The sequence below is a fragment of the Rhinoraja longicauda genome, chromosome 30, assembly GCF_053455715.1.
Source record: "Rhinoraja longicauda isolate Sanriku21f chromosome 30, sRhiLon1.1, whole genome shotgun sequence".
Taxonomy (NCBI): Eukaryota; Metazoa; Chordata; class Chondrichthyes; order Rajiformes; family Arhynchobatidae; genus Rhinoraja; species Rhinoraja longicauda.
In genome coordinates this window covers 6,286,648-6,300,287 of record NC_135982.1, presented here as the reverse complement: position 1 = coordinate 6,300,287, position 13,640 = coordinate 6,286,648, and the positions used below count along the sequence as shown (strand labels likewise).

Genomic DNA, 13,640 nt, shown 5'->3' with positions numbered 1-13,640 from the left:
CATGTAATCTGCTGTGGTTGTGGCTTACGTTGTAGCCCCTAGGGACAACACTTTTTTCAGGCTCCCACCACTGACAGGATGCACTCGGGCATCATGGGGTTCCCTCCCCTCTCACCTGCTGCGGCTTTTCCCTTTGGTTTGTACGATTGACCGCTGTTGCCTCCTCCGCCTCCCGTCAATCCATCCATTCAACCTCTTCCACCCTCCTTCCACCCTTCCTCCACCGCCTCCTTCTCCCCTAGAGTTGCCGACACGCCCCACCCTGGAGGTAGCAGCAGGTGAGAGGGGAGCCGCGCACGCCTGCTAAACTCCACACCCCGCAATCTGACGGTGACCGGTGATGTTGACTGAGGATCAGAACGCTGGAGAGAACCATTTATTCTCACCCGGTTTTTAGTTTTAGAGATACAGCGCAGAAACAGGCCCTTCGGCCCATCGGGTCTGTGCCGACCAGCGATTCCCACAAATTAACACTATCCTACGCACACTAGGGATAATTTCTACATTTTCCAAGCCAATTTACATACAAACCTGCACGTCTTTGGAGTGTGGGAGGAAACCGAAGATCTCGGAGAAAACCCTTGCAGGTCACAGGGAGAAAGTACAAACTCCGTACAGACAGCACCCGTAGTCGGGATCGAACCTGGGTCTCCGGCGCTGCAAGTGCTGTAAGGCAGCAACTCTACCGCTGCGCCACCGCTCCACCCATTGACTGATCTCTCGTGAGCAAACATACATTCAACCCACAGACAACTTCTATTCCCTCCTCATGCTGCCTCTATCCTGGGAAGGTGTAACACCAGCCAATGGTTTGGTTAAGTTCAAAAGCTGATTTGACTCCTGTTCCAATTCCATCCACGTTTAGGTCAGCAAAATCAGCCTGGTTGATCTGGCCGGCAGTGAGAGAGCAGACTCCACCGGGGCTAAAGGGACAAGATTAAAGGTAAAACTAGACGGCAGATTCTTCCTTTAATTCTGCTAATTGAATACAATGAATGCTTAATGACATCCTCGTCAATATACTTGTAATGACCCTGGCAAGTTTATGCTGGCAGTTTGCTTTTGTTGGAGTTTTAATGGGAAGACCTTTTAATGGGATCGGGTTGTGGAATATTTAATTATTGTTGAGAGCTTATCTGTAGGCTAACCACCGTAAAGTAAACTTTGACATGTCAAAGCACTTGGATCGTTACTGTAGGATTTATGCGGAAGTTTGATTTTGTTTTTGGCACAAATTGAACTTATTGATCTGAGAGAGGGATTGATATCTTTCAGGAAGGAGCAAATATCAACAAATCACTCACAACATTGGGAAAAGTCATCTCTGCCCTTGCCGAAGTGGTGAGTTTGCAATGTTGCAATACTTGAAGAGAATTTAAAATGGAGAAAAGTTGCTGAATATTTTTTTTTTGTCTTTTTAAACTGTGCTGCCATTGCAGGATAATGCTCCCAGTAAGGTAAAGTTCAGACCATCATTGTATTTAGTGATCATCTAATCTTCGCCTGTTTGCATGTGGCGCTTTATATAAAAAAGATAGTTTTAAAACAAATTGTGTGCAAGATTTCTTTTCATGTGGTTTACTTTACATACTTGTTTCAAAAACACCAATTCAACAAGAGTTGCATATTTAATCATAATAATAGTCTGCTTCAGTTACTAAATAAATGTTTCTAAGTAGTGTGAAAATCTTTTACCTTGGTTTACTTCTCCTTTTGAACGACTAAATCACTATTTACATGGTACTAATTTACCTACTCTGCGTTCTAAATTTTATTAATTTTATATGAAAAAAAAAATGAAAAGGAACAGACGTGGAGTATATATTATAAATATTTGGATTTATCTTTAAAACATGGTTATTAATTTGGTGATCTGGGGGCCAGTGGAATCAAGGGATACGGGGAGAAGTTGGGCACAGGTTACTGATTGTGGATGATCAGCCATGATCACATTGAATGGTGGTGCTGGCTCAAAGGGCCGAATGGTCTACTCCTGCACCTATTGTCTATTGACTATTGACTATTGTCACAGTAGTGCAGCTGATCGAGCTCTTGCCTCATAAAGCCAGTGACTGGTTCGATCCTGACTATGAGCGCTGTCTGTGTGGAGTGTGCATGTTCTCCCTGTGACCGCATGGGTTTCCTCCGGGTGCTTCGGTTTCCTCCCACATCTCAGAGACGTGTGGGTTTGTAGGTTAATTGGCTTCTGAAAATTGCCCCCAGTGTGCAGGGAGTGGGTGCAAAAGTGGGTTAACATAAAACTATAGTGTGAGGGGCTGATTGACTCGGTGGGCCGAAGGGCCTGTTTCCATGCTGTATCTTTCAATCAATACAACGGTTGAAAGTGAGCAGGGAATCTGAACTGCAGGAAAATGAAGAATATCTGATCAATTGGACAGAGAAATGGCAAATGAATTTAACCTCATGAGCTGTGTGCAATGCATTATCGGAAGGTACAGGACGAGAATAAATAGCAGGATTTTAATCTTGGAGCATGTGTTTACAAATCCTCAATGGCACTCAATATGTTGGCTAAAAGGCAGGCCTTGCTGTAGGCATACTTATACCAAAGGTATAGAATATAAGACAGAAAGGTAGTGATGAAACCTTTGCAGCACTGGTTAAATCACAACCTGTGTGCTGTGTAGTTAACACTGCAGTAAAGCATAGCATCAGATAGGAGAAGGAGCAGTGGAGATTTGCAGGTGTTATGCAGACTGGGGAAGTGGAGCTACGATGAGAGTCATGTTTTGTTTGTTAAAGAGGAGGCTGTGGCAAGACTAAATGGAGGAGTGTGAAATCATGAGAGAAGCAGGTGAATAATCGGTTTCTCTTGGCAGAGGGATCAAAATCTGGGGGCGTGGATATGAAGTAATTGGAGGATGGATTAGAAGGGAATTGATGACGAGAGTTTTTTTTAACCCTCAAAAGTGCTAGTACTTGCTGTTGGAAAGGATGGTAAATACAGAAGAACTTTCCAAAGTTAAACAAGGCATGAATGTGTGCTTGAACAACTGTGATTGGAAGGGCTAGTGATGGAAAATGGATATGGACTGGATAGTTATTTATTATAGTAAACCTTCTGTGATTCTAAGTGGACCAAATTTCTCAATGATTTTAGTTAGGCTAGGCAAAGGAATCGAGGAAAAGTAGAGACACTGTTCAAAGCAGTGTGAATTATTTCTTCACGGTAGATATTTGTAAATGCTAAATTTAACTTCTGTAAATTTAAATGTATAGGTTGAAGCAATAGACCGGTTATTAACTTGGTGATCTGGGGGGGGGGGGGCAGTGGAATCAAGGGATACGGGGAGAAGTTGGGCACAGGTTACTGATCGTGGATGATCAGCCATGATCACAATGAATGGCAGTGCTGGCTCGAAGGGCCGAATGGTCTCCTCCTGCATCTATTTTCTATGAATAAAGGACTTCACGGTTCTACCCCGTGGCGCTATTTGAGGTGTGAAGTCGTGCAGAGCAAGTGTGTGCCTTTCCGTATCGGAGCCTGACATAAGATGGGAGAAGTGGACTGCATAATCGGCAGAGGGAATGTTATTTGAATTGGCTTGTCCCTGCTGATTATAGAATACCATTAAGCTGATGCCGAGGAAGTAGTTGTCTTTTGAGCCTTCATGGTCAAAGCAAATGTGACGTGTAGCTTTATATTTAAATTTAGTGCATATGTGTGAACAAAATCATGTATATAGAAGAATGAAATGCCAGCAGCTTTGCATTATAGATCTATTTCATTGCAATGACCAGTTATCTGGTATTAAAATCACAAGCCAGAACTAGGTCAGAGCAGTTATTCCATTAACTATCACTTTGCTTTGTAGGAATTTAGAATTGGAACGATTAAAGTATCAAGCTCTCTTTTTCTCCTCCCCCCCCCCCCCCCCCCCCCCCCCATTTCACCCATCAAGTCTACTCCACCATTCAATCAATCAGAGGTATCACAAAATGCTGGAGTAACTCAGCGGGTCAGGCAGCATCTCGGGAGAGAAGGAATGGGTGACGTTTCGTGGGTCGAACCGAAATGTCACCCATTCCTTCTCTCCTGAGATGCTGCCTGACCCACTGAGATACTCCAGCTTTTGTGATACCTTTGATTTGTACCAGCATCTGCAGTTATTTTCCTATTCAATCAATCAGTCTACTTCTCATCTCCTTTCTATTTCCTCACTGTGTTTACAATGAAAATATACAAAATTGCAGAACATAATTGCAAAAATGACCAGTCGTTGATGAAATGGTTACAGAACTTGGCACAAACCATATTTTTAGTCCACTTGGTTTCCCAACTGATTTCCTGCATGTTAATCGGCACCTGCTTATTTTTCACTCTTCATCAGGTGTTCTGCAATCCTTATTTTGTGGATTTGAGAGTTTTTTGCATTTCTCCCTGTCTTAATAGCCTTCAAAAATCTAATTACGACCCTTATCCTCATCACAGTTTTGCTCCTCCTCCATCTCTGCGTTCTGTCTAACCTTCTGCTTACTTTCCATTTTTTATATATACTACACTATTTTTCCTACTTTTAGATGTATTTAAATGTCATCAGGGCTGCAGAAATAGTTACTGTGTCACCATAAATAGATGGCTCTAATTACTGTTGAGGAAGGTCTCTAAATTGCTGCTAAAAGTCCCACGTAAACAACGTAGCAATTTTGCATTCAGTCATTGCAAAATATCGGCCATTTTAGCACCATCCCATTTAGCCTTGCATTGTTAGACCGGCAAAAATGTTGTGACTATTGTTTATACTCGTACTCTTTTGTGGGATTTTAGAAGTAGCTAATATGAACCAAGTGGTAAAGTGCTGGAGTAACTCGGCGGTCAGTCAGCATCCCTGGGGAATATGGGTCATAGTTGTTTTATATCGAGACCCTTCAGTCTGAAGAAGGGTCCCAATCCAAAACGTTGTCTATCCATTCTCCAGAGATGCCGACCGACCCGCCGAGTTTCTCCAGCACTTTGTTTTTGCTCATGATTCCGGCATCTGCAGTTCCGTGTCTCCTTTCCATAGTCATACAGTATAGAAACGGGTCCTTGGGATCAACTTGCCCACACTGACCAAGTTTGGCCCACATCCTTCTAAACCTTTTCTCTCATGTCTGTTTATAAACCATATCTCTTCAGCAGCCTCCTGCTGTGGCCACATGGCCTCTCCTTTTCAACAGCGCTGTCTGTTTGTAAAGCTGCCCTTTTAATTTCAAACTGATGACTTCTTGCAATTAGAACAGGTTTTGTTTCATTTGAATTCAAACCTGCTGTTTCCATAGAATTCCAGAACACCTGAATAATTCTTACACTGTACACAGTTTTGGGCCACTTATATAAGAAAGGCTATAATGGGCAGTGAGTTATAGCAAGAGGTTTTCTAGGCAGGGATTTTTTTCTTTGGAGCTTAGGAGGCTGACGGGTGACCCTATGTAGGTGTACGAGACCACTAGGAACATGGATAAAGTGAATGCTCACAGTCTTTATTCCAGGGCACATGATTTGATTTTAAACTAGAGGGCACAGGCTTAAGATGAGAGAGAGATGAGTGGCAACATCTTCACACTGAAAATAGAACAATAGACAATAGGTGCAGGAGGAGGCTATTCGGCTCTTCGAGCCAGCACCACCATTCAATGTGATCATGGCTGATCATTCTCAATCAGTACCCAGTTCCTGCCTTCTCCCCATACCCCCTGACTCCACTATCCTTAAGAGCTCCATCTAGCTCTCTCTTGAATGCATTCAGAGACTTGGCCTCCACTGAGGCAGAGAATTCCACAGATTCACAACTGTCTGACAGAAAAAGTTTTTCCTCATCTCCGTTCTAAATGGCCTACCCCTTATTCTTAAACTGTGGCCCCTTGTTCTGGACTCCCCCAACATTGGGAACATGATTCCTGCCTCTATCGTGTCCAACCCCTTAATAATCTTATACGTTTCGATAAGATCCCCTCTCATCCTTCTAAATTCCAGTGTATACAAGCCTAGTCGCTCCGGTCTTTCAACATATGACTGAGGGTAATCCGTATCTGGAATGGGCTGCCAGAGGAAGTCATGGAAGTGAATACAATTGGGTCCTTTATAAGACATTTGGACAAATGTATGGACAGGAAGAATGCAGGCAAATGGGTCTCGCCTGGAATGCCAAGGTCAGCGTGGACAAAGTGGGACAAAGGTCCTGTTTCCGCACCGTGTAGCTCCTACACTGGCCCCCAGGGAACTGAGCGCTTTGAGGAACTGGCTTGGGCACAGGGCTTGAAGCTTGGAGCATGTCAGCCATGATTACATTGAATAGTGAGGCAGGCTAGAGTTCCATCAATTCTTAAGGATAGCAGAGTCAAGGGGTATGGGGAGAAGGCAGGAACGGGGTACTGATTGAGAATGATCAGCCATGATCACATTGAATGGTGGTGCTGGCTCAAAGGGTCAAATGGCGTACTCCTGTACCTATTGTCTATATGTGATAGGAGCAGAATTAGGCCATTCAGCCCATCATCTACTCCGCCATTCAATAATGGCTGATCTATCTTTCTCTCAACCCCATTCTCCTGCCTTCTCCCCATAACTCCTGACACCCCTACTAATCAAGCATCTGTCAATCTTTGTCATAAAAATATCCATTGACTTTGCCTCGACAGCCTTCTGTGGCAACGAATTCCACAGATTCATCACCCTCTGACTAAAGAAATTCCTCCTTCTTTCTAAAGGTGCATCCTTTTATTCTGAGGCTATGCCCTCTGGTCCTAGACACTCCTACTAGTGGAAACGACCTCTCCACATTTACTCTATCCAGGCCTTTCACTATTCAGATGGGGCAAGTACCCTACGTTTAATGAAGAATAGAAATTCTTTGTTCCCAACCTAGTTTGACTTGTAACTATCTTGGTCTGGAGATGGGGTCAATTAGTAATCTAGAGGCATGTGGTCAAATCTTATCACAACAGCTGGGCATCTAATACCAAATAAAGCAAATATGGGGTTAAAGGTTAGAATTAGTGAGAGTGATCAGATTGTTGTAAAAACCTCCAAGGTTAACTAATTTCCTCCATGGAAGGAAGTCTGCATTTTCATCCTGCTGTGGCCCATGTGTGTCTCCATAGCCACTAATTTTAACCCAACTCCCCTCTGATCTTGGATGGACTCAGTTTAGATGCAATAACCGACAAACTTGCCTGGCCGATCGCACCACGTCCCGGGAACAAAATATAAATTACTGTCTCTATGACTATATCATAATTATCAATGTTTGGAAAGGACCAGAAACGACCTAACATTTGCAGAGTGAAACCCCGTGAACTGCCGACTATAAATTGTTCATTTTACGTGTGTTACACAGAGTAAGAAGAAAAAGAAGTCTGACTTTATTCCGTACCGAGACTCTGTGCTGACGTGGCTTCTGAGAGAGAATCTGGGTAAGTTGACAACAAATTCCAAGTGTTTTCTCAATGTACGGTTACTGCCTTAAATCTTGCCATGATTAATCTCTAAAGTCTAACGGTCACCAGGAATCATCCCCACATAACACCCGCCTCCCCTGACATCAGTCTGAAGAAGGGTCTCGACCCGAAACGTCACCCATTCCTTCTCTCCTGAGATGCTGCCTGACCCGCTGAGTTACTCCAACAGTTTGTGAGAAAGTTATTTTCTTACACCCCACATAACTGACTGTTACTTTTTGCATTCTGGTGATATTCGTTGTCATAAATCTTCAATTGACCATATTCAGTTATTTATTGAAGGTAGACACAAAATGCTGGAGTAACCCAGCGGGTCAGGCTGCATCTCTGGAGAGAAGGAATGGGCGACGTTTCGGGTCGAGACCCTTCTTCAGACTATTCATTTATTTATTTACTTTTCTGAACACTTACCTGGTGAATTGTAGACTAGGCGATAGTCTCTCTTTATTATTCTAACGCCAGATGGCCGTTGATAGGAATCGGGCTGGAGTGAGATCACACATTGTGTTCCCAGCACATCTTGATTGCTGTTCAGATGGGATGATAAGCTTGCTTGTGTGGCAGTGGTGCAATGGACTTTAAATGGATTGATAATTCTTGTCCTGCATGAAGTGGTTGAGGAAAACTGGATCAAAATTCACTGCAAGAACCCTTGAGGTTCCTGAAGGGTATTTCTGGTTGGAGAGCTGTGGCCCCAGGATACATAGACCAGCACAGGAACAGGCCCTTTGGCCCACAATGTCTGTGCCCAACATGATGCCAATTTAAACTAATCTCTGCCTGAACCATATCCCTCCACACCCTGCATTATCCATGTGCCTATCCAAAAGCCTCTTAAATACCACCATTGTACTTGCATCCACAAGCACCCCTGGCAGTGCGATCCAGGCACTAACCCACTTCTGTGTTTAATAAATCTTTCGCCACTTATGGTTCTTCGTTGAGGTTTGAGATGGTGAGAGGATCATGAATGTTTGTAATTCTGTGTGTCAATGAGCTGGGGTTGCTCAGCTGTTGAGTAAATTCAAGACTCTGATCTGAGGTTTGCAGGGACTCTGCTTTAGAGGTAGATCTAAAATCAAAACGCCATAGACGTTGGAAGTCTGAGGCAGTGCGAACTGATGGGAATCTTTAGCTGATCAGGCAGCGTCTACGGTGAGGGAAGCAAAGTTAACACTTCATGCCAATGATGTTTCCACAGTGATGCTTTGGACAGCTACCTAGATTGGACTGGTTTAGAGGAATACGGGGCAAACGCAGGCAAGTGGGACTAGTGTAGATGGGACACGTTGGTCGGTGTGGGCCAGTTGGGCCAAATGGCCTGCTTCTGTACTGCATGACTCTATTGGTATGGATACATATAACATATAACATATAACAACTACAGCATGGAAACAGGCCTGTCCGGCCCTACCAGTCCACGCCGACCATTCTCCCTGACCTAGTCTCATCTACCTGCACTCAGACCATAACCATCCAATCCCCTCCTATCCATATACCTATCCAATTTACTCTTAAATAATAAAATCGAGCCAGCCTCCACCACTTCCACCGGAAGCCCATTCCATACAGCCACAACCCTCTGAGTAAAGAAGTTCCCCCTCATGTTACCCCTACGGAGAGAGGATATGAAGGTTTAGGATGATCTGATTTTAATAGAATGGGAGAACAAATTAGACAGCACATATGGCCTGTCCCTGCTACTAATTGTAGAAACAAGGAACTGCAGGTGCAGGTTTACAAAAAAATACAAGGTACAGGAGTAACTCAGCGAGCTAGGCTGCATGCCTGGAGAAGCCATCAGTCTGAAGAAATGTCCCGACCCATAAAGGTCACCTATCCATGTTCTCCAGGGATGCTGCCAGAGCCGCTGATTTACTCCAGCACCTTGTGACTGCTACTAATTTCCTGGTTTTATCAGAGCTTAAAAGACACAATAGACTAAATCAATGCTGATCGCTTAAAGTTTGGGTTTAAATGCATTTCATAGATTTCGGATAAACTCTTGTGCAGTATTGTTGGAAGCATAACAATAAAGCATTTTATTTAGAACTAGACCAAGTGGACCCGTTAGGCCCAAACCTCTCCTGCATTGGTACAGCACCCTGTCCTCCCCCTCTCCCCTCTCTCCTCAACCCCCCCTCCCCTCTCCCTTCTCCCCCACTCCCCCCTCCTCCCCTCCCCCTCCCCTCCTTTTAAACTTTAAAATGTGAATAACTTTAAAAATATAAGACTGATTTCAATAAAACTGCTTGCATTATCACTAAAGTGACAATGGTGAGTAAGGTGGGCCTAAAATTGTCACGCTATCGTGTACCGTTTTGGCTGAAGTTCAGTCACAAACAAGATAACAAACGAGAGTTTTAGTATATAGATGGTTAGAGATGAAGAGACTTTGCCTCTCCTCTCTTCTTTCTCTCCCTCGCCCTACAATCAATCTGAATTAGGATCCTGACCCAAATCCATGTTCTCCAGAGGCGCTATGTGCGCCACTGAATTACTCCAGCACTTTGTGTCTTTTTGGTAAACCAGCACCTGCATTTCTTTGTCTCCATAAGACAATGAGGGTATGTTAATCTGCCTTCATCAAACCAGGCATCAGATGATGTAGAAATAAGGAACTGCTGATGCTAGTTCACACAAAAGGACACAAAATGCTGGGGTAACTCAACGGTCAGTCAGCGTCATTAACAGTCAAGTTATCAGCGTCATTAATTTTGTGGATCCTGCTGCTGATTGTGCTATGGTGTTTCTCTCAGGTGGAAACTCACGGACTGCAATGGTTGCTGCCCTCAGCCCAGCTGACATCAACTATGATGAAACTCTCAGCACTTTAAGGTATGTCCATTAGTAACGTTCTCCAGTGCAAACCCTCTCCTTGTGCGAGTGGCTGCATTTGCAGTGACTCTTCCACAGTAGCGTTAAACTCGTCAGTGACCCCATGTTCAGTTTTCATGCTTGAACGATCCTTTGATCTCTCCAGCTTTACGTATTTTAGAGTCGAGTAAGGAAAATTGAAGTAAAAAAAATTATTGTGAATCATCCAGAACTACGTTTGGAGCATGGGAGGCTGAGGGGAGACTTTATTGCAATGTACAAGATCACGAGGGGCATGGATATAGTGAACACTCGGTCTTCTTCCTAGGGTGGAGGATTCTAACAAACCCCTCCTCAATCTTTGCACATCCCCAATTCCTTCCACTTGTCACTTTAATTTCATGTTTCATGTATTTTGTGTTTTTAATGACTGTTGGCAGATCAATCTTCCCTCCTGGGATCAATAAGGTTTTATTGTATCATAAAACTACAGGGCACAGAGGTAAGGTGAGAGGGGAGAGATTTAAGAAGGGGCACTCAGAGGCTAGTCCGTATTTGGATCGAGTTGCCAGTGGAGTCTATAGAAGCGGGTACAATTGTTATTTTAAAAAGACATTTGGACAGATACATGGATAGGCAGGGTTCAGGGGGAGATGTAACAACTGTGGGCAAATGCTGCTCTGTCTGCCTTAACCAACCTGATCTCCCAGTGGCTCAGCACTTCAACTCCCCCTCCCATTCCCAATCTGACCTTTCTGTCCTGGGCCTCCTCCACTGTCAGAGTGAGGCCCAGTGCAAATTGGAGGAACAGCACCTCATATTTCGCTTGGGCAGTTTAACACCCCAGCAGTATGAATATTGACTTCTCTAACTTCAGATAGTTCCTCTGCCCCTCTCTTTCCCCTCCCCCTTCCCAGTTCTCCCACTAGTCTTCCTGTCTGCTACTACATCCTATCTTTGCCCCGCGCCCTCCCCTGACATTAGTCTGAAGAAGGGTCTCGACCTGAAACGTCACCCATTCCTTCTCTCCTGAGATGCTGCCTGACCCGCTGAGATACTCCAGCATTTTGCGTTTTGTTAAACCGGCATCTGCAGTTTTCTTTCCTACACAGCCCAGCGTGTCAAATTTGTTGGCATGGGCAAGGTGGGGCAAAGGGCCTGTTTATGAGCTGTATTGATCTATGACTTTGTTTTTCCAGTTTTTCCCACTTATCAACATAATAACAATAGAATGAGACACCTCAAAGGGTGATGGGTGGGTAGGGAGGAGGGGGGGGGGGGGGGGTGGGAAGGGGTGTGGCCATAGAGTTGCTGCTTGACCTCTCCAGCAGCCTGGATTCATTCCTGACCTCCAGCACGTGGTCTGTGCCTTTCCTCCATCTGTAACGATCTCCTCCCTCATCGCGTAGATTGGCGGGTTAATTGGCTGCTTGAAGCTGCATGTGTGAGGGCAGCTGATGGAAAGAAGGGGGGTCACAGGGAAAAATTCCGGGGGTAAGGATTACTCTGTGAGCTGGCGCAGTCTCCATGGGCCTGGATTACCTCCAAGGTCGCAAGGAGATGTGCCGCTGTGATGGATGGAATGACAAGTCCAACCACCCTGGTTGGACTTTACTCCATCGTTATAGTCCTACTGAGGCACAAGAAACCGTGGGGGTCGGGCAGCTGATGCTCGGACTCATCATGGTGGAGGTCTGCCTGCCAGACTACAACGGCAACCTTGCAAATGTGTACATTTATACCAATGATTTATGCGGTGATTCCCCGGCAGGTTTATTCTCCCTCATTTCCCTCCTCATTCGGATAGTAGAGGTGGTTTGTCCCCCTACCCAGCTCCTGTCTTTATAGGCCAGTGCACTCTTTCTGCAGGTCCGTTGAGGTCCTATTTCTCCTCACAGGTCAGATTTTCGCCCTTTGTCTTTCGTGCTGAATGATGGCTTTGACCCTGTAGTTCAAGACCCCTCTTCCAATGACATGAGAAGTAAAATCAATTGCATGAGTGAGGCATTGCTGCATTATTAGAGGTGCCACCTTCTGATTAAGTAATTTCTCACAGGCCCTCTTTGCAATGTTTGAACGGGTATAAAATATTATTAGTCACTACTTTTAAACATGGAACACTACAGCACAGGGATAGGCCATTCACTCCCATAATTTCTGTGCTTAACATGATTTTGAGTTAAACTAAACTCTTCTATTTAAAGAGATTTTCCCAGACCTATGCTTAACCTCGGTCAACATCACAATAAGTCTGAAGAAGGGTCTCGACCCGAAACGTCACCCATTCCTTCTCTCCAGAGATGCTGCCTGTCCCGCTGAGTTACTCCAGCATTTTGTGTCTATCACAATAACGTTGTTTGGTTTGCGATTCCGACATTAGGTCAGTAATTCCACTCACTGGGCTGAAAAGGTAGTCATGGAGTCATACGGCACGGAAACAGGCCCTTCGGCCCAACTTGCCCATGCAGGCCAACATGCCCCATCTAAGATCGTCCTATTTGCCTGTGTTTGGCCCATATCCCTCGTCACCTTTCCTATCCATGTATCTAAGTTTCTTTTAAATGCTGTATTAGTACCTGCCGCAACCACATCTGAAGGCAACTCATTTCATATACTCAACCACCCTCTGAGTGAAAAGGTTGCCCCTCAGGTGGGTATTAAATCTTTCCCCTCTCACCTTAAACCTATGTCCTCTGGTTCTTTATTGCCCTACCTTGGGGTACAAGACTCTGTGCTTTACGAGGCCTCTGGGGATCCTGTGTCCTGTGGAGTCTCCCTGTCACTACTCGGTGTTCCCTGCATCTTTACGCTGCAGATACGCGGACCGTGCGAAGCAGATCAAGTGCAACGCGGTGATTAACGAGGATCCAAATGCTAAACTGATCCGCGAGCTGAAGGATGAAGTCACGCGACTGAAGGACTTGCTCTGCTCCCAGGGCCTCGGCGATATCTTAGACAGTAAGTAGCTTAAGTACTGAACATAACCTCCCAAGAAATCCCCAATAACTAAAGCACGTCAGCTGCTTTTGTATGCAAGGATTGCCTCAGGCAGCAAGCCCTTTTATAGATCTGAGTAGAAGGAATTTTCAATTCAGATTATCCGCAGGGTGCCATTTTAGTTGTATTGTTGGTGCAGGAATTCTCTGTGATTTCTATTTAAATTCTAAGTAATAATCCAATAATCTTCTCATGGTTTGTGTGTGTGTGTGTGTGTGTGTGTGTGTGTGTGTGTGTGTGTGTGTGTGTGTGTGTGTATGGCTTTGAGTTATTCAGGTCAAATGCATTTCCGATCATAGTTAAGTCCCTTCCGACTCTTAGGAAATACTTTACATTTTTTTTCTCTGAGGAAGAGCAAATACAAA

At 44.6% G+C, this 13,640-nt stretch overlaps 1 protein-coding gene across 14 annotated transcripts in view; it reads left to right on the top strand.

Moving 5' to 3' along the window:
- Positions 1-13,640, top strand: part of kif1b (kinesin family member 1B) — a 271,960-nt gene that overhangs the window by 109,616 nt on the left and 148,704 nt on the right. For 9 of the 14 annotated variants that reach the window (XM_078425313.1, XM_078425317.1, XM_078425311.1 and 6 more), the window contains exons 8-13: positions 866-943; positions 1,276-1,341; positions 1,440-1,457; positions 7,341-7,416; positions 10,221-10,299; positions 13,094-13,236. In XM_078425313.1, coding sequence (XP_078281439.1) covers positions 866-943; positions 1,276-1,341; positions 1,440-1,457; positions 7,341-7,416; positions 10,221-10,299; positions 13,094-13,236 — 460 coding nt within the window. The remainder of the gene's footprint in view (positions 1-865; positions 944-1,275; positions 1,342-1,439; positions 1,458-7,340; positions 7,417-10,220; positions 10,300-13,093; positions 13,237-13,640) is intronic. The other 5 variants (XM_078425318.1, XM_078425314.1, XM_078425310.1 and 2 more) reach the window with 1 other exon arrangement.